A 21144-nucleotide genomic window follows, 5' to 3' on the forward strand; every position below is an offset into this window, starting at 1 on the left:
TCCGGCTGCTCAATTTCAGTTTGTTAAATGACGGTAGTAATACGAATTGGATAACAGCTAATGCTCTTGGTTCGCCCCCTCGATCTCTCCCTCTCTCTTTCCTTAGCCAGGTGGCTGACACTCTTTTGGCTCCGTTGACAGACGACTGAACTCTACCTATACCGGTGCTGGAAGAGACGGCTCACACCATCGTCCAAGCGCATAGGTCAGCGGCGCTGAGCACAGGCCGGAGCTACGTTATGACATCACAGATGACGTCACCAGGCGGCCTCTGACGTCTACTGCGTGATTTACGTGTTTGAACTGTAACATTAACTTAAAGCGTCACTCATGCAGAACTATAAAATAGCCATAAAGAGCACAGCTGAGTGATAGTTCAGTAGGGTGACCGGTTTTGCAAAAAGTTTCGAAAAGTTTTGCTCCCCAGGTCTGATCTAACGTATTCGGGGGTGCTGATCACGAATCCGGCGGAAAAAATATAAAATTCGAATTTTTTTTGACCGCCCCGGCTCTTTGAATATTTCCGGTTTTCTCAATTTTTGCATGTTTTTAAATAATATGATGAATGTAATGAAAAAATATTAACAATGTATCGCTAAATGCATGTACCAGTCGATTCGGCATACAGCGGCGTCGAAATCGGCAGGCGGCCTGCTTCACCGGCCTCGCAGGAAAGCATAAGGCTCGGAAGGTTTGCGTTAGTTACCCGATTCTCTCCATAGATGGCGCTGGCGTAGCCGCCCGCCGGCCGGTCGTTGCCGTGCCGTTCACAGCCCCGGCGGTCACTTGCGACCGTCGTGGTCGTTATGCTACGTCTATCAAAGCACGACAGAAATGTTCACTTCATTTTTGTGTTACTTCAGACATATTTTAGACCTAATGTTGAATTGGATAAATGACTATCGTGAATTGGCGAAATAGTGGAGTGCGCTCGGGAGCCATTTACAATAGCGAGGAACGTAGGTGGATTGATCTGAGTAATATATGACACTGCGTTCACTGTTGATATGAAGTTTATTCACACTATGTAGCATGAAGTCGGGTGACATGAGAACAAAGTGACTAACATACCTTGTGTACGACACATGGATGAAGCTAATGCTACTTTTTCATTTTGTTTCGGTAGGCCCGTTTATTCAGAGCGTAGCCGTCCTGTCGGTCTGCGCCTGTTACAGCTGTGACTGATTCGGTGGTCAGCTTTACAGCCCTTTCGGTGGATTGGGTATGGCAGGGGACCCCCGTTTTGGAGTCTGTAGAAAGTCGCGCAACTCATCCTCGCTCATGTGTCGTACACAAGGGGGCTCAATGTCTCGGCCCTCGTCAACCGCTCGCTGCACGTTAATCAGTTCCATATAGTTGTTCGCTTGAACGTTAATTTCCGGCAGCCGGAAGTGCCGAATGGGCTGCTGCTGTGGCGGTGGGGGTGGCAGCTTTGGCGGCGGTCGTGGCGGCGGTGCCGGCGGTGGTGGTGGTGGTGGTGGTGGTGATGGCCGCCGCCGTTGCAGACGCCGCTGCTGCTGTTGTGGCGGCGGCGGCGGCGGCGGCGGTGGCGGTGGTGGTGGTGGCGATGGCCGTAGCCTCTGTCGCCGCTGCGCTTCTGCTGTGGCGGGGGCGGGAACGGCGGCTGCTCCTGTCGCTGCCTTTTTTGATGAATGCTCTGGATTATTAATCCAGAGCATTCGTCTTGGATTATTAATCCAGAGCATTCGTCAAAAAAGGCAGCGACAGGAGCAGCCGCCGTTCCCGCCCTCGCCACAGCAGAAGCGCAGCGGCGACAGAGGCGGCGGCCATCGCCACCACCACCACCGCCACCGCCGCCGGCACCGCCGCCACGACCGCCGCCAAAGCTGCCACCCCCACCGCCACAGCAGCAGCCCATTCGGCACTTCCGGCTGCCGGAAATTAACGTTCAAGCGAACAACTATATGGAACTGGTTAACGTGCAGCGAGCGGTTGACGAGGGCCGAGACATTGAGCCCCCTTGTGTACGACACATGAGCGAGGATGAGTTGCGCGACTTTCTACAGACTCCAAAACGGGGGTCCCCTGCCATACCCAATCCACCGAGAGGGCTGTAAAGCTGACCACCGAATCAGTCACAGCTGTAACAGGCGCAGACCGACAGGACGGCTAGGCTCTGAACAAACGGGCCTACCGAAACAAAATGAAAAAGTAGCATTAGCTTCATCCATGTGTCGTACACAAGGTATGTTAGTCACTTTGTTCTCATGTCACCCGACTTCATGCTACATAGTGTGAATAAACTTCATATCAACAGTGAACGCAGTGTCATATGTTACTCAGCTCAATCCACCTACGTTCCTCGCTATTGTAAATGGCTCCCGAGCGCACTCGACTATTTCGCCAATTCACAATAGTCATTTATCCAATTCAACGTTAGGTCTAAAATATGTCTGAAGTAACATAAAAATGAAGTGAACATTTCTGTCGTGCTTTGATAGACGTAGCATAACGACCACGACGGTCGCAAGTGACCGCCGGGGCTGTAAACGGCACGGCAACGACCGGCCGGCGGGCGGCTACGCCAGCGCCATCTATGGAGAGAATCGGGTAACTAACGCAAACCTTCCGAGCCTTATGCTTTCCTGCGAGGCCGGTGAAGCAAGCCGCCTGCCGATTTCGACGCCGCTGTATGCCGAATCGACTGGTACATGCATTTAGCGATACATTGTTAATATTTTTTCATTACATTCATCATATTATTCAAAAACATGCAAAAATTGAGAAAACCGGAAATATTCAAAGAGCCGGGGCGGTCAAAAAAAATTCGAATTTTATATTTTTTCCGCCGGATTCGTGATCAGCACCCCCAAATACGTTAGATTCGACCTGGGGAGCAAAACTTTTCGAAACTTTTTGCAAAACCGGTCACCCTATAGTTCAGCTGTGGCAGCTTCCCGTCTAACTAAAATCCGGCCGAAAAAGTTCAGCCAGGTGGAGGGTTAGGCGTAGGAAAAGAAAGTACCCCAATTCATAACTACATATCGAGTGTAGACATGTTCGCGAACGGTATATGATTGCTGAGTATATGCAGACAGAAGTTAAAACAGAAGTGGATCCTATGTTTAAGCGTGCGGCAGCCCGACTAAAATACGGTTTATGTCAAACAGAGCTCTGTTCGGATCCCGAGCACGGCTTCCGTGACACAGCTCGGAATTGTCACCCGCTGATCGAATCAGCCACTTAAAGAACATAAATTCTGTGCTGGTTCCCGTTCGGTGCCTCCTCTCGTTCCATTAAAGTTGGAAAGCCCGAAACATCATTAAATATTTCGTTTGTTTGCAATAAATTGACGGCAGCAGACGGGCGTTCGCAACCAGCCGACCTGGCCAGAATATCAATGAAACCGTTTGCCTTGTGCCTCTGTTTTCGGATCTACCGAGAAAAGCGTTTTCGAAACAACACTAAAGAAATACATTGGACCTGATAGCAATGGGGTATTGCTGGCATCATAGACTACTGCATATCAGTAAATGAGTAATACAGTAGTCTATGCCGCCGTTTGAAAACTGACTAGGCCGTTTGCAAACTGTCTAGGCCGTTTCAAACTGCCTAGGCCGTTCTCATACGGCCTGATATTTCAGGCGGTTTGCAAACGGCCGGCTTTTTCAGGCCGTTTTCAAACGGCCTGACTGGGCCAGGCCGTTTGCAAACGGACTGGGTTTTCATACGGTCTGTAACATATATATACTCTCCACGTGTGACCTGACCTGCTGACCCCAGCTGATCTGTGGCTTCTCTGCGTCACAGAGTCGTCCGTCGATGTGAGGTCGGCCAGCCAGTCAGTCCCGTCCCTGCATCATGGCCACCGCCGCCAACGACTCGCTCTCCGCACCGGCGCTGGAGCCGCCTCTGGAGGACGTGGCCTCGCTGAGTCTGGGCGCCCAGGTGTTCATCGGCACCTTCCTCTCGGCCATCATCATCCTGGCCGTGTCGGGCAACATCCTCGTCTGTGTGGCGGTGCTGACCGACCGCAACCTGCGCAAAATCGGCAACCTCTACATCGTGTCGCTCAGCTTCGCCGACATGACGCTGGCCTGCCTGGTGATGACGTTCGCGCTCACCAACGACCTGCTGGAGTACTGGCCGTTCGGGCCGCAGTACTGCGACACCTGGATTGCGTTCGACGTCATGTGCAGCACGGCCAGCATCCTGAACCTGTGCGCCATCTCGCTGGACCGCTACATCCACATCAAGGACCCGCTGCGCTACGGCCGGTGGATGACCAAACGTGTGGTCACGCTGAGTATCGTGGGCATCTGGCTGATGGCGGCTCTGGTCTCGTTCCTGCCCATCTCCCTGGACCTGCACCGGCCGCCGGGGCGCAGCGCCGAGCCGGTGGACGAGCGCGGCCTGCCGCAGTGCGCGCTGGACCTGACGCCGCTGTACGCGGTCGTCAGCAGCTGTATCAGCTTCTACATGCCGTGTATGGTGATGTTGGCCATCTACAGCCAGCTGTACCTGTACGCCAAGCGACACGTAGAGAGCATCAAGGCGCTCACCAAGCCGGTGATGTTCGGCACGATAGACGGCGTGGCGCCGCCGCCGGCCTGTAACCGGTGCCACGTCTCCGAGAGCAAGGCGGCCACCACGGTCGGCTTCATCGTGGGCGTGTTCCTCGTCTGCTACGTGCCCTTCTTCTGCGTCAACATCCTGGCCGCCTTCTGCAAGACGTGCGTACCGCGACTCGTCTTCCAGACGCTGACCTGGTTCGGCTACAGCAACAGCAGCTTCAACCCCATCATCTACTCCATCTTCAACGTCGAGTTCCGCGAGGCGTTCGCGCGCATCCTGGCCAAGGTGCGCCGTTCGTGCGTGCGGTTCTGCCAGGCGCGGCTGCGACCTAGCCGCGCCTGCGGCAGCAAGTCCTTCTCCTCGGACACGCGTCTGTCGCCGGTGCCGGGCGCGGACGTCGACGGCCGCCGCTCGCCGTACGTGGAGCGGGTGACGGCCATCTGACCACCGCTGCTGCCGGCGGCCCGCTCCGCCGACGGGCCGGCACCGTCCGCGCCCTGCTCCGCGCCCCCTCAGCCGCAGACCAGCTGCGCGCGGCGGACGGCAGAGGTGGCTGCGCTGCCGCCGCCGCCGCGACAGGAACTGATGATCTAGCGGGACCCGCAGTCGACCTGCCGAGTGCCGGCGGTCGTATGGGATCGGCGCCGTCTATGGGCGCGATCGGGACGTGCTTGGACTTGGTGGGACGTGGTAGGACGCGGTGGGACTATAGGGACGTGCGCCGTAATTTGTGATCTCACTGTGCTAGACTGGGCACAAGAGACCGTAGCAGATTGACGTGCCTGCTATGGCGGCGGTACATGAACAAACAGCGAGCAGCTGCGACCTCCGTGCTGCAGTGAACGCCTGGACCGTCCTGTGATGCCCCCAGCCAAATGGGTCGGTGTCTGTTGTGTAGAAATTTCCAACAAGTGCAGTATCAAGGATCTGGATCCAGATTTTGGATGACATTGCGATTCTTTATGTACAATCGGTGTTTTTGTTATTTGTGGATCGAAAAAGGAGAAGGAGAGAGCGAGAGACAGAGAGAGAGAGAGAGAGAGAGAGAGAGAGAGAGAGAGAGAGAGAGAGAGAGAGAGAGAGAGAGAGAGAGAGAGAGAGAGAGAGAAAGAGAGAGAGAGAGAGAGAGAAAGAGAGAGAGAGAGAAAGAGAGAGAGAGAGAGAGAGAGAGAGAAAGAGAGAGAGAGAGAGAGAGAGAGAGAGAGAGAGAGGGTTGGAAGAAGGGAGTGAAAGAGAAAAGAGAGGGGGGCATTAATGTGTTTTCGACATGAAAACATACCGCGCATTGCTAGTTGACTTGAGTCCGTCTTTTGTTTACCTGAAGCGGGTTGAATTCTCATCGTGTCGCTCTTTTTTCGCCAATCGTTGCGTGTGCCGACTGCCCCTGTGTTGAGCCCGTCCATAGTGGCTTTCTTCGCCGTCTACTGATCTGGGGTGACCTCCAATGAGGGCCCAGCCAGTCACCTGCCACCGCCGGTCCGCCGACCAGGCGATGTAGGCGGCTCCGTCCCTATGCCCACTGTCCAGCCTCTGGGACCACCCATCGTCCCAGTCATCACTTCACCACAGATCTGTCTCATCTGCCGCTCATCTGACCTGACCTGACCTGACCTGAGTCCGCGCTGTGTGTTTGTACGGGCATTGGGGCGGCGAATTCAGCTGCCTCGGTGCGGGCGATCGCTCGGTGCAGCCGAAACGCCGGTATGGAGAGGTTGTCGTTCGTCCAGTGTTGTACCCAGTTCATGTTCCGTGCCATAACGACCCCGATGCCCTTTGTTCGCTCGTGTCATTCGCCGCTGTGCGCCGCCATGTCTCCATATGATCGTGTCTGTGCTGAACCTGTCGACAGGCTCTTCATACGCGGCGCCGACTGTGTGTCGCCTCTGTGACTGCGACTGTGACTGCTGCCGTGACTGACTGTGACTGTGACTGAGCCGGCAGTCACGGCAGACTCACGGGCCGATGTGAACTGAGCCGAATACACGGCAGTGGCAGAGCTGCTGCCAAACAGGAAGAGTTTCGATCCGGCGTTCTGGAGATGACGTGTATGTGTGGAACGGTGCCCACATGAATGGTGTACGCATTACACTGTCAGTGCATTTCGGTGCAATGATAGATACCGCATAAAAGGTACCTTGCACCAACTATTCTTTTAATACTCTTTACTGGAGTTATATTTAGCTGCTTGGCGCCAAAACAATCAATACGCTTCCTCATCAAGCTATGCAATGGGCCACTAGGTCATCGTCATGCCCCAGCTTATTCAGAGACATCCTTTAAATTCTGTAGACCACACACAGACGTGTTGATGTGGTTTCAGAGACACTAACTTTTCCGATTAACCCTGGGTGGCGCACAAAGAAATGTTTTGGCCAGCTGAAAGCGGAGCACTTCCCCCCGATTGTGCGCTTCCAACAAAGCATTGCCTGCATTTGCATGCGCAGCGGCCTTCTGTGTATGGCTCCACGAGAAACATTGGTTTTCTGCGGCGAAAACAGGCAAAAACAAAGCGGGCCCGCAGTCGTCTTAGTGAGGCGCTGAATAAGTGTTACAATTCTGGGAGTTGGGACGGTTTTTAGTACCTACATGTCACTCCATGTTGGGACATTTCTGGTAGTTTGGACATTGTTTTACTACATGGGCTGGACCCATGCCTACCTGAGCGCAGTATTCTGGACGGTGTGTCGTTTGTTTTGTAGCTTAAGCTGCGCCTGTGCCGATGAATGCCGTTGATGAGCATAGTCGGTGTTGGATCTAAGAGAGACATTGGGACATTTTCTTGATACGCTAGTCAAAATTAGGTATTAAAAAATGACATGTCAAATTAGTACCTACCTATGCATGAACAAACCAAACAAAACAGCAACCTCTAGGAAAATTTAACGTCAGACTCAATAATAGAATCGCCGTAATTTTGCGTCCTTTCTATATTGACGATTGTAACGTGTCTATTTCAATAGCGATCTTTTTCGGTCATTTTGGTTTATTGCTATTCAAAGATATCGATTTTATCTCTCTGCATAAGCATAAACATTTGACAATGACGTCGAAGCTAAGTTAAATTTTCATCAGTCCTTTCCATAAAAGTTGACTAAGAGCTACATACCTATAATAGGCTATAGGTGATATTTTTCCGATTATTCCATTTTACAATCCCTTTTATTACATTTTATGCAATGTTCAATTAGCATTTTTTGTTTAGTTATTCGATATATATATATATATATATATATATATATAGGTACCTAAATGCTTGAAATAGAAATGCATATGCTTCTTACAATTGTGAGTATCAATTACACGACATGTTTATATAGATACCACTATATTATATTTTGATTTTCAGGCCCGAGGCCTTACGGCGTCTAACGAAAACTACGTGATGAGACGAAAATTCCGTAATAACATCGCTAACTGCAGTACAAAAGTGTCGATAATAATTCTAAGGTATAGGTATGAAAAATGAACGTCCCACATAACGACTCCAAGTGCTGGTACTCTTGCTTTACCGACTTGCGTTTTTTTTTCTCCCTTTCGATGGCTAGAACTCATTGTCCACTTCGAACGAGCGCCTTTCTCTGCCCGATCATGAAGCCTTGGGGAAAAATAATACGTAAGTGAGAATGCCAGAAGTTTGCTTTGTCTCTCATTTGCCTATATCGAGATTCCCCATTCAGATAGTTCCTTATTTTTGTTACTTCGTTCTGTATTTATCGCAATGTGCAATGACGTACAGCCAGTCACCTGTAGCCGTGTCTCTGGAGTCTGATCAGTCTCGGTTACCGGGCCCAGCATTGATCTCTGAAGATCAAGTTCTCCGACGGACCGGTCTCAGTCTCCGGAGACAGGTCGGCCTCGGTCTCCGATGGACCAGTCTGTCTCCGACGGACCGGTCTCAGTCTCCCGGGGACGGTGTCGGTCTCGGTCTCCGATGGACCACTGTCGGTCTCAGACGGACCGATCTCGGTCTCCCGGGGACGGTGTCGGTCTCTGTGCCACCGCCGCCGGCCGCGCGGCTCCGTTTCATTTCGGTCACCGGCGGCCGCTCAGCCGGAACAGCGCTGCCGGCGCCCGCACAATATCGCCCCGGGAGAGGCGCCGCCGCCGGCGCAATAAGGCCGACAGAGCCGGCGCCGATGTGCCGCTGAGTGGCGCAATCTGGACGGAGCCGCACTGCGGCGGGATTGTCGCCGACAGGTGCCGTCTGGACTGAGACCAATACGGCGGCCGGCTGAGGGGAGATGATCGCGGATGAGGAGGATGAGCGGCAGGGGAGGGGGAGGGTAGGAGATGCCAAAGTCGACATTACCGCCGACAACTTGGTCTTCAGGTGTCAAACGCTTTCATATATCATGACGAATCACTTTACCAGCTTTATCGTCACTTAGTTCAAACAATGAGGCAGGTAAATAGGTATAGGTATGTTACTTTCAAATATCTGATCACGAATTGTTACGCGATTCGCTCACTTATCAAAGCGTCAGTGCAGTTGCTACTTACCTTTGGCTGTTTGAGTTTCTAGACTGATTTTGGTGCACTTTTTCCCTGCTCATACTGACCTCGCATTATATCTATCGTTGAGTTCAATTGAAAACACGGAAAAGTCACACCTAAATGCATACCTTCGTATAATGATGTTCAACGGTTTTTCGAAAACCTGTTATATTTTGTCGAAAAGTGGCCCAAGAGTCAGTCTAGTTACTTATGGGACGTTTATCGTAGGGATGTACCTACATGACTAAGGACTTTTTTACGCTTCTCAACAACCTGGGCAATGCCAATGGGCATGCTATGCTTGGATCACCTGGCATGGTTAGGTATGTAAATATATGTTAGTATTAACGTAAAATATTCACATTAACCCGAGCTGAGCTATGGAGGGCGTTTTTACGCCCCCCACCCTCAGGTTTTTCGCGAATATCTCATGAACAGCGGTGCTGCGCGCCGCCATTTTGGTACATCTGTTCATACATCTTTTCCGCACATGTTAAAATTTCAGACCCAGGTCGGTCACCACGTCACGTCGAGTGACCTTAGCTCAGAAAAAGTTCAAAGGCTTGCTATAGCTGCACCGACTCAACGACCACTTTGAAACTCTCGGCGATTGATAAGAATAACATTACCTATGAATAACATGTTGGTATTTCGGTTTTTTATATCTGTGACCTAAGGTCAGGTCAATTTTGCGACCTCTCCATTATAAGTCAATGGGAGAAAATTGAAATGCACGTCGTTTGGACGAATGTCGTTCTGAACCCTCTCAAACATCAGTGCAATAGGTGAACATGACACACTGAATCGGAAAAATGCACCTCTGACCCCTTTGTGTGAACCTGAGGTCTTCTCAGGTTATGGCCAGTAGCGGTGGAAACCTGCAATTAAAGGAGGGGGGGGGGGCACTGCCGACTTTTGGTCCCATTTTTTTCCATGCAACGCCCATAGGGCTAATGTTAAAATGCCAAAATCAAAGGGGGGCACGGTGCCTCGGTGCCCTCCCCGTTCCGCCACCTATATGATGAAACGTCACCAACATTTTTTTATATTAACTATCACTTTTGATAGAGACGTGCTAGAGCGGTGAAAACACGTCAGATGTGTTCAGCTCGACGATACAGAGCGAGCGATATGCAACATGACCCTTTCCGATCAGGTCATGACTTTGACCTGAGGCTTAATTTTCAAAATGACCTTTGGAGCTCAACGTAGGTATAGTTCATTCGACGCGTTTCGACGAGAGGAATACGATGTTGTCAAAATTAATATCGTGGCTCTTTTGAGTCAAAAGTTATTACCTAACAACATTTTTCGTGAAAACGGCTATTTTTAGAGTTTTTGCCCTATGGATGCTCCGCCGTTGACCTGAGGTAGAATCTGAACTGAGGTCAAATCTGAGAACAATACCCAGAAAGGTCTGTAAAAGGGCTATCGAATGCGCTTTTCCGCGGCGCTGTAGCTCTGTTGGTCCCCGAGTTAGCCGTTGGCAGTTTCCAAAATTGTTGAAATCATGGGCTAAATTTGACCTTTGATGACCTCTGGCAATCTGACCTTTAACCTGATCTAAGAAATGACAAAAAATGTTTTTCGTCATTACTTTTGGCACTCTTTCGATTGCCGCTTACCGCTTGTCGCTACGTGGCCCAGAAGCTGAGTTAGACGGGGCCGGGGGGGCGGAAAACGCCCCCCCCCCCCACTAGCATGACACGGAAAACTCGGGCCACCAGCACGGCACGGGTTAAACGTCAACTACTAAAACGTCTTCACGCAAGCCTCCTTGTCCTTGCCTGCTTAGTTCATGATGGAAAAATGGTTTCTAAAATCGTTGTTGAGTGAGGCGTGCATTGGTTTCATGGAAACAATTGAAAACCCAAGCAGAGGTGTTTAAAGGCTGAATGAAATCAAGTCGGTACAGTACAGAGCAGCGCTGTTCGCTGACGACCGGCCACCCTTGTGCCTTGCACGATCCTCCCGACATCTATATGAAGGGCTAGCGAGTACTGTGGCGACACCTCTCGAATTCAGCAGCCCCCAAACCGCCAGAAGCACGCGGGCACCAGTTAGCTACCGAACACCGTACAGAAGTGAAACACCGGAGTAAAATTCACGATCGGGCACGCTGCTGGTCACTCGCACAATGCTTATTGCTTATATCACTGCGAGTATTTTTTCTGCGAGTGTCGTTTATTTGTTTAGTGTGCCGGCTGCCTATATCGTCTATCATCCGGCCGCTGACATGCTTCCTTTTTCGCGAGATGCCTGGTTCCCGAGATGCACATTGCACATTTAGTTAGAATATCGGATACGTCCGGCGAGAGTTTAAATCGACAAAGGACAGCTGATTTCTTGCACGACATTCAAGTATTTCAAATTCATTTATTGGTTAAGTGTGTTGCAATGGCACATTTGCAGACATGTTTGGTACTGGTTGCATCAGTGCACGGCAGGCGATGCTGTAACATTCCATGCCGACGTCTCAACCGCGCGTGCACGAGCCGCGGCACAACAACTCGTGCACCGGTATCGGCTGTCGGGGCGGGCTTCTGAAGGGTGATCCGGCCGCCACTCGAGATGGCTGCGCAGCGGAGAGGCCGGCCGGGGGACCCCCGTGGACCCCTGACCCCCTGCACTGTCCCGCGATACCGCCGTGGCCACAAGCGCCGCCCAGTGGCTGGCGAGAGGCGGCGGGGGCCGCCGCACAACCCGCCGGCTATCTGCGGGTCACCGGCGGTCATCGGCGGCGACGGCCGTGTCGGCTCAGCATCTGACTACACAAAGGTGAGTGAGAAGGCGCCAAGGCTCAACAATCGAGCCACATAGGTAACTATATCCGTGAGTTCATATGTAGACCAATGCAGTATGAGTGTATTTTAGGAAAATACTTTAAAAAGTGGAAAATAAAATTTGCAGAAAGACACAAAAATAAGTGGCTATGATGATACATCATGCAGATCTACATTAATACATTAGATAACGTAAGCCGCGCCTGGATATCATAAGCTACATGAAGGCTCGATCGTCCTCTTTCAGCGATGGGTGTGGGCGGCCTGACTCAGTTTCTGCAGCGTCGCGGCCTGCTGCGCGAGGAGCCAATCTCACGGTGTCGTCTGGTCATTGACGGCCACAACCTGTTCTGGGTGCTGTTCGGACGAATAGCAAATGTCCCCGGAGGCGTCTGCCAGGAGTTTACCCGGCAACTGAAAACATTCTTCCACGATTTGAGGAGGTCTGGCATTATCAACCTGGTTTCGAAGCAGTGATGGCGTTATATAAAGATTTTCCATTATCCTTTACCTGTGTACATTTTCCGAATAATATCGGAGGGCAGACACCTAGTTTTTTTTTTACGTGCGTCAAAGTGAAAGGTTATGACGTAATTTTCAGTCATTATCTCCTACCTCTAAGGCCAGTCTAATGCACTTGCAATGTAAAAGTCTGTCAGTCATTAAAATCTACTGATATGTTAGCAGGCGCATAACTAGGAGCTACACAAATAGTAAACGGTAATTTGAAGCGCTGACCAGAAGCGCGTGACCCGCCTGTCATTATATTGCAGGTGTGACATCTACCCTTTGGTGTTTCTGGATGGCACCTCAGACTGTGACTGTCATAAGCTTCCCAGCATACTACAACGCATGAAGTCAGAGATAGAACGGCCAGTGCAGGGCAACATTACTGCGGAGACTGCGGAGAAGAAGTCTTGCCCGCTGCTACTGAAAACGTTATTCACTCAGGTAACAAATCATGTACCTAGGTATCTTCGTGATTTATTTAAAAAAAAAACTTTAAATATGGCTGGTGCAGCGGTGAATCCCCTGTCCGAAACGCCGTGGCCAACACGCCACATTTCCGTTTATTTCGGTAGGTTCTCAGAAATTTGGGGATACCGTTCGCCGAGTGTCTGTTTGAGGCCGACCTGCCGTGCGCCGCCATGGCGCGGAGACTCGGCTGTGCGGTGATGAGCAACGACTCCGACTTCTTTACGCTGGGAGTCACCTGTGTCCGGGTTCCGGTCCGGAGGGTGTCGATCAAGCTCGGGGACCCGGACTCGGATCACTCGTCCTCTTTCATGACCTGCACGGTGTTTCGCCCGCAGAGGTAAGCACTGAAACCAAGTTCAAACTTCACAAATTTCAGCCCTTTTTAGTTTGTAAGGGAGTTTATAGCTTCGACAGAGCGAGCAAAAAATAAATAAGTAATTAAATAAACTCTTGCCATAATGCATTTATCGGTACTGGGTGGTATGGATTGATACAGCTCCCGTCAGGCTTCGTCCTTAATTGAGATGAAACTTCGAGGCAAAAAAAAGGAGCGTGTTTGAGCCTCTGGTACTTGGATTTTAACCGTTAAATAGTGTTGGACGCGAGGGAGGGATAATTTTCATGTCCCTTATCAGATTTTTGAGGATGTCTACAACATTTGGTTTTGACACCCATTATGATACTTTCTTTCCGCACATGTGCAAGTTAAGACCCAGGTCGTTTGAGGTCGGTCACCAGTCACCAGATCAAACGACCTAACCTCAATAAAAGTTACTAGATATTTGCCACAGTTACACCGAGTGAATGATAGATGAGAATTATAGATACCTATAATTATAATTATAGGTGTAAAGAAAAAACGAGCGTGTGCGCCGTTACGAGACGCAGAGATTGGTACCCGATTTTAAGGTCTTAAGTCAACCGGTGACCTCTGAGGTGGTCAAGTGACTCAAGGTACGGTTCAGTTTTGGTGAATAACTTCGCAAAAAACGGCCGCAGAGCCGCGATTTTGGCAGCATCGTGTTCGCCTCGCTCAGGCGCGTCGAATGATATACTTTTTGTTTGGGTCAGGTCAACTTAGGGTGTTGACCTCAGGTCACGGTCAGGTCAGCGCCCCAGCCCAGGTCACGAAGTTGGTCGAAAGAGGTCATGTCGCATATTATTCGATTCGGCAGGTTTTCCTAAATCCACTGGCGGCTTTCCCGACTCGCTAGCTCAATTTGATCGGGAGTTATTGACGAAAAACTAATATGACCTTGATGACGTCATAAATGACGTCACGCAAGGTCAACATGGCAAAAGTAACGCATCTTGCCTTGCAAGGAGTGCATCAAATCACGATTCTGTGTGCTTGAGATAGTTGGAGATCGTTCCCGGCGCCAGAAAAGCAGTTTTCATTTTTCCCCATTGACTTAGTTATAATGGTGAGGTCACGAAAATGACCTGACTTCATATGACCTTTAGAAAAAAATCCGAGATATACAAGTTGTTAGAATCGTAATGGATACTAGTTCCTGCAATTCTCAGTTCCCTGTGAAAACTCCTCTGGCAGCGAGGGCGTTGCGAAGTTGCAACATCTGAAGACCGTGCAGAGGTTCACTTATGACGTCATAGGTCAGTGACCTGACCTGACCCGAAAATGCAGTTGGTGTCAAAAGATCAGGCTTGAATCAAAGGTCAGGTATGCTAAGTTTCAGCTCTCTATCTCCAGCGTGTTCGGAGCTATCGCGAAAAAAAACTAGGAGGGGGGTGGCGGCACCCGCCCGCCCCCCTCGGCCGGCGAGGGTTTAACCCTCGCCGCGAGGGTTTCTTAGCGAGGGTTTCTTATAGGTATCTTGGGTTTAACTTTATTTTGGCAGCTATTTGAAGTTCACGTCTGTGACGCCGAAATCTGCCGTGCAGGGGTCTAAAAAAATCGACCCTGTGACGTAATCAAGAGGGCTAGGTCCAATTTTTTACCTCAGAAGATGTCAAATTGATGGAAGAAAAGGTACTAAAGGTTTCGCTTTCCTACTCCTAAGCGTATGGGAGCTATCGTAAATATTCACCAGGGGGGAGGAGGGCGAAAAACGCCCCTCCCCGGGCCCGCGAGGGTTAAACATTGGCCTATCAAGTCCGAGCACACGGCATGTCTTACGTGTCCCAGGAGCCCAGTCACTATAAAGAAAAAAAGAGTAATATATAGGACTCTGTGATTGAGTTTAACATATTTACAGGCTTCTCGATGCATATCACATCACCCAAGACATGATGTCGTTGGTGGCAGTGGTACCTGGCAATGACCGGTTTCCGCGCTGGCTTTTTGACGACTTCTTCGAGGAGCTGCGCGGAGAGTGCAATCCTCCTGAGGGGGAGAGGCAGCTGCAGCACCTGGAGATGCTCATGCATTGGTTGGGCAGTCAGCCGTCACTGGCGGCAGCTCTGGAGAAGGTCCGTCTTTTGGGTATCGTGCATTGTATTCGTAAGTTCGCTACGCGTATAAGGCTTCCTTTCGAACCTTTGGAAAGCATATCATGCATCATTAATGTCGGCGATCAGTATCACTCACGTTTCTAGTCACGTTTCTTTTTTCATCACGGCAAATCTTCCGAAATTATCTTACGGTTTGTATTATGTGATGGTGGTGCAAGTAGCCAAAACTTGATCGGTGATCACCATCGGTTCTGGTAAGACTTTCTTGTGTCACGGTCGAATGATGCTTACCGACAATATGTACTTATAATGCGTCGATGAAAAAAAAACGTTGATGGTTTACTATTTCAAAACAAAGAAAATAGCCCGAAAGAAAAAAAATCCTTAGCAATAAACATTATACCAGATACAATCCAATTACCTACATGTAATTGGCATCCAACGTTTTAAGGATTAACTGCAGTGCGGCACTTTGGTTTTAGGTTCTGCAAAGTATTAATGAAAACGAACGGGAAAACCTAAGAAGCTTCGTTCTCAGTTTCTCCACCTCACTGGATCAGGTCAGCTTCGACTTCCTGCGCGCCGCTGAATTCGGAGTACCGCTGGCCGACGAGCCGCCGGCACGAGACGGTGTCGCGTCCCCCGAGCCCTCTGCCGCACAGAGCGGTGACGCGTCCCGCGGGCCCTCCGGCACCGGGCTGGTGCAGCCGCCGGCGCTGCTGCGGGCCGTGGCGCGCGGCGCCGTGCCCGGCAGCTGCATCAGCGCCGTGTTCGGCCTGCCGTGGCGGCTGTGGCCGGCTGTCGAGGAGCCCTCCCTGCCGTGCAGCTCGCGGGCGGCCGTGCCGCTGCTGACCAGGCTCGCGGCGCTGCTGGGCGCCCCCGTCGGGCCGCTGGTGCTCTTCACGCGGCATCAGAGGCAGCTGCGGCAGCTGCTGGCCAGCTGCTGGTGGCGCGCGCCGCTGCTGGAGCGGGTGCTGCTGGGCGGCGCCGAGAGCCACCGGGCTGCGGCGCTGGCCGCGCTGCGACTGCGGCCGGGCGCGCTGGCCGCGCTGCCGGCGCTGCTGCGGCTGCCGGCCGCCGCGCTGGTCGAGTGGCGCCGCGTCACGGCTGCCCGCAGCGGGCGGCACCAGGTGCGCGCCGTGCTGCTGACCCTGCTGGCGATGACGCCGGCCGGCACGCCGCCCTCGGCGCTGGGTCTGAGCGGTGCTGCGATGGCCGCGTGGCGCGCTCGGACGGCGCCGCTGCGCGCCCAGGCTCAGCGGCCGTCCCAGTTCAGTCTGTCCGCCATGCACCTGTACTGCGAGCTACTGGGCGTCTATGTGGCGGCGTGTGTGGTGAACGAGGTGCTGGAGCGGCCGCTGGAGCAGCTGGATGTCGAGCACACCCTGCACGCCTCCCTGGCCATGCGGCTCGGATTCAGCAGCGCTCATCAAGGTGCGCCGGACGTCCTAGTTTGTATATGACGGGAGACGATAAATGAGAAATGGAGAAACAGAATAGGTACTGCCATTAAATGGCTCAGCTGGCATATACTCGTACATACATACGGCTATAGATTATTTTATTGGACTTTCTACAATACCGATGTCTTTGCGCTTAGCATCAACGGAACATCTTACTTAACTGACTATGCCAATGTATACCGTACTGTTGACAGTCGGCTAAATGCCATTTATGATTGATCAATTAATTATGCAATTTACTTCGACTGTCTCGTCGGTGACTTCTTCGAACGTAAACGTAATTGTTTTATAAATTGAGACTGGTTATTTCATGTCATTTATCGGTTTGTTTTCAGCAGGCAAATTGTATGGGGATGTTGATTGTTGACATTTATACATTTGCGCCGTGTCATAGTTTTTTTTTACGAAATGAACCATACCAGTTCACATAACCACGCGTTATGTGCCCAGGTGAAAAAGGAAATGGCGAGGTTCAGCCAGGCGCCGAGCTAGAAGAGCTGGTCAGATCAGTGACAGACGCAATCGAAGACGAAGCTACCACTGATGGTGATGATACACGAGCCATAGGTAAGAATACTGCCGTTAGTACTTTCCCTCTCTGCACAAATTGCCTACAGTGATGTGCACTTGTGAAAAGAAACGAAATTGAGAAACGACAAAACACTTATACCCCAATTTGAGCGCCTGTTTAGAAAGCTGAATTTCCTTATTCGCTGGCAGTGCCCGCCTGGAAGCCCACCAGGGGACGTGACGTCGTCAGTGAGCACCCAGACCTGCGATCTGTCAGAGCCCTCACCGGCATCTTGAACAAACTGACGGACGCCAGCCAGGCTCGGCTGACGGAGAAGCTGCGTGGCCTCTCCGCGCAAACCGAGGACGGTCTGTACGCCTTGGTGGACGCCGTGGTGCGGAGGGTGCTCGCAGATCCCAACGAGAGCTCAAAATGTGCCAACGTGTGCGTCATCCTTCAGGATTTGGAGGTAAGCTGCTGTGTTAATCAGTTACGGAACTCGAGTGCCGCATCCTCATTGTCGGTCTTCATCGCTGCTTATTTATCCATGGTGCAACATATGTAGGAGGTGCAATAAATGACTAAATTGTTTTCCTTTTCACTCCATCTTCTGCCACTACTTATGTCCACTGCTGACCGGACGTTTGCCTCAGGTGAAGTCGGCGGGGGCCCGCGGCGGGACGGTGCGGTTCGGTGACCTGCTGCTCACCCGTCTGGTGCTGGGGGTCAGTCCGGCCTGTCTGGGTCTGCCGCGCTGTGACGGAGGCAGCTGGCGCCGCGCGCCCCTCGGCCGCGCGGACCTGCTCGCCCACCTGGCCACGGTGCCGGAGCGGGAGGAGCGGCTGCGCCAGTTCCGCCGGCTGGCGGCCGTGTGGCGCGAGGCGGAGCGCCGCCAGCGCGCCACTCTGCGGCTGCTGGCGGCCTCCAGCCGGCGCCGCCTGGTGCCTGTGTGGGCTGCGCGCCGCTGCCTGGAGCGGCTGCTCGGCGGGGACGGCGTGACCCGGCCGCCGGCCGCCGGGCCCGCTGAGCTCGGTTCCCTCGACCTCCACGTAGAGTGGATCTCGCCGAGCCCAGCCGAGCGGGACGACCTGCAGCAGCTGGTCGACTGGTGCGGCGGCGCGCAGAACGGGCCCGCCCCGGCCCAGCCGCCGCGGTAGCGCTGTCGGGATAGGACAGTGAGCACCGTCCTGAGACGACAGAACGAGAAGGGGACCAAGTCAGCTCCGTTCTGAGAATAGTTCGTTTGGTCTAGTCTGCTTCAGCTGTTGGCGGAAGTGAAGAAATAACGTTTTTATATTGGTGACCGATAGCTAGGTAAGTAGGTACAGCTGTTTTATGTGCTCCGGGAAACTACCGGCTGTGTCGTGGTCTTGAGTAACCGTTACCGTGATGGAATATTCGAGCACAGCCCACAGGTTGATGTATAAGGTCTCCATCCCCCGTTTATCAATATAAAATCACAATTGTAACGAAAAGTGTTTGTCTATTTCAAACAACCTGCGGGTACCCAGTACCTACGCCTCAGCACTGCTACAGCCGCGTGGTACTGGTAGACTGTGCCGCTTGACTTGAGTGTTAGGCGGCGCAGCCTACCCACCTCGTAAGTCAGTGCCACCGGCCCGTGTCGACGGATGGAAATCGGCAGTGACGTCAGCGCAGCGGTGAGTATGTATTTACATACAGCCCACCGCTAAAGTAATGTAGGGTTTTACCAATCTCAACGGTTGGCTTTGACTGGCGATTGTTTAATGCGGAGTGATCGAAAAGAAGATGTCAATAGCTAAAGTTGCAGCTGCAAGGGTGACGATACATATAAGCTACATTCAAAGTTTCATTGTAGTCTGGCTAATCGTTCCTAAGCTTCAGAAGCAGAACATACCCATGACTGAAACCCCACATTACTTCTGCTGTGGACTGTACCAGTACCTATCACCACCACCTGTGTACTTGTATCAGCTTATCCCGACCGTACCGTAATGCGATTATCTAGGGAATCAAACGTATTCAACGCCTTCGGGCAAATGGCAAGTGCCGCGGCAATACAAGTAAGCTCTTACTTCCCCAACGTACTAATGACGAATACGGCTTGCATCATAAATCATAATCACTTAGCGCCGTCACCGTGGTTGTCCATTTTACCGTGCTGTTGATGACTTTTCACAATATAATTACACTGCCTGCAGAGTGCATACTCGTAAATCAGTAATCGATGTCCGTTGCCCAGCCATTTTTAAACATGTTTTAGAGAGTTAGCAGGAATCGTAACAAAATGAGTTGACCGAACCAATTGCACCTATGCTGGATGGACGCTCTGAGAGGGACTAGCTTTTAACCCGCGCCCTGGTGGGGTCTGTTTATAACGCGACCTGGTGGGGGGGGGGGGGGCTATTTTTTGCCCCCCCCTCGTATCTCCGAAACTACTGGACGGATCCGCAAAATTCAAACGGCGTTCGAAGGGCCTATCAAATTTGTCGAGGGAAACCAAGTTTCATTGACCTCGGGGTCACCGATGACGTCACAGGTCAGGTCAAAGATGACATGTTTCACCGTTCACGGGTCATCTAGGGAATGCGCTATAACACCGAAGAAAACGCATTTTGTCGAGATTCAGCGATAGGGCGTCAGTTGCCTAGTAGATATGTTGCTATTAGAGGTCACTGACAATACCAGGTCAGGTCACAGGTCAGGTCACCAAGGGTCACAGGTCAGGTCACATGAGCCCAACTTTACTAAGGTTGTGTGATGCATGTTTTATGGCCAATTTTTCATTTCCAACTCAATGGTGTTGGTTATGAGACTATCAGGTATGGCTTAGGTCACTTTCTGGTGAAGTTCAGGTCAAGGTCAGGTCAAGGTCAGGCCAAAAAAGGTCAAACTTTAAAGTTGATATTTTTGCATAAAATGGGTATTGATTCGATGCAGCTCGTCACAGGGAGTCTAATGGTGGTCTTTGTTTTGCGCTACGGGGTCTAGAATTGCTAAAAATTGAGTTTGAAAATTTGACGTCATCAATTTTGAACAGTTTTTTCGCTGTAACTTCGCCAAAAAAAGAGGTATCAATCTAAAATTTGGTATGTGGATGGAAGGCGGTAAGGACTATCACATATATTCCGGTTTTTGCTAAATTCAAAAAACTTTTTGGATTTTTCGATGATTATATCTAAAAAAATTATTTTTTGATTTTTGGGGGTCAAAATCCAAAAATTTAAAAAATCCGAGATAGCAGTTTTGTAGCCCTGTCAATTCTACAGCTTTTATGACCTTATCATTTTTCTGTATTTGCAAAGCTATAGGCCTGACAGCTCTTCCCGCGAAACCCTTTTTTGGGTCGAAAACGGCAGAACATGACGTCACTCTGACGTCATTTCCGGCCAACCTATCATAGCCTTTGGAAAAATTTTTGGTCACATTGTGTAAAATTGATGTCCGGGAGGGTACTGAAAGTTTGGTGACGATCGGCGCAGCGGTTCTGGAGATATATCGAAAAGTCTAGAGGGGGGCAAAAAATAGTCCCCCCCACCAGGTCGCGGGTTAACCTAGACACTGAGGCAGCGTTCAATATAAGGTTATAAGCCACTCGTTCACTGCGACTGCGGCTGGTAAATGTTCGTGGAGTTCGTCTGACGACCAGACCAATATGAATATATTGACGGACGTTATTGGCAACCTTTATTGGCCCTGCAGTGTCACTATCCGACAAATCGCAGTCCTCACTTCATATTGGCGGATACAGAAGACGGCGACACCACAGAGCCACGTGGAAACGTTAACCCTCGCCTGCTTAGGGGGGGGGGGGGGGGTTGATGCACCCCCCTAAGGTTTTTTCGCGAATAACTCGTGTAAAAAGCGGCCGATCGCGACGAAACTTTCAGTACCCTCGCATTGATCAATTTTACACCTACCCTGAAAACTTCATGACCCTGACCCGAATGACTTTTGACCTGTGACCTCTTCTCCGAGACCATTG

The 21144-nt window shown here is 51.3% G+C and overlaps 3 protein-coding genes across 4 annotated transcripts in view; all 3 read left to right on the forward strand.

Moving 5' to 3' along the window:
• The window catches only part of LOC122394427 (dopamine receptor 1-like), a 43676-nt gene extending 38024 nt beyond the window's left edge, over nt 1-5652 (forward strand). Inside the window, exons 1-2 of one of the 2 annotated variants that reach the window (XM_043391300.1) lie at nt 142-205; nt 3772-5652. In XM_043391300.1, the coding sequence (XP_043247235.1) occupies nt 3823-4980 (1158 nt within the window). In that variant the 5' untranslated portion in view covers nt 142-205; nt 3772-3822 and the 3' untranslated portion in view covers nt 4981-5652. Of the gene's footprint in view, nt 1-141; nt 206-3771 lie in introns of those variants that run through there. The other variant, XM_043391299.1, reaches the window with a different exon arrangement.
• Nucleotides 5653-12062: 6410 nt separating this feature from the next.
• Nucleotides 12063-15139, forward strand: LOC122394433 (protein asteroid homolog 1-like). Its single transcript, XM_043391305.1, has 5 exons — nt 12063-12256; nt 12587-12764; nt 12896-13128; nt 15008-15084; nt 15126-15139. Exons 1-5 carry the CDS (start codon nt 12063-12065, stop codon nt 15137-15139), a joined length of 696 nt encoding a protein of 231 aa, XP_043247240.1.
• Nucleotides 15140-16363: 1224 nt separating this feature from the next.
• Nucleotides 16364-18652, forward strand: LOC122394421. Its single transcript, XM_043391290.1, has 4 exons — nt 16364-16637; nt 17117-17233; nt 17387-17646; nt 17831-18652. Exons 1-4 carry the CDS (start codon nt 16364-16366, stop codon nt 18332-18334), a joined length of 1155 nt encoding a protein of 384 aa, XP_043247225.1. The 3' UTR covers nt 18335-18652.
• The last annotated feature ends 2492 nt before the right edge of the window (nt 18653-21144 follow it).

The sequence above is a fragment of the Amphibalanus amphitrite genome, unplaced genomic scaffold, assembly GCF_019059575.1.
Source record: "Amphibalanus amphitrite isolate SeventyFive unplaced genomic scaffold, NRLGWU_Aamphi_draft 000591F_arrow, whole genome shotgun sequence".
In the NCBI taxonomy this organism is placed as follows: domain Eukaryota; kingdom Metazoa; phylum Arthropoda; class Thecostraca; order Balanomorpha; family Balanidae; genus Amphibalanus; species Amphibalanus amphitrite.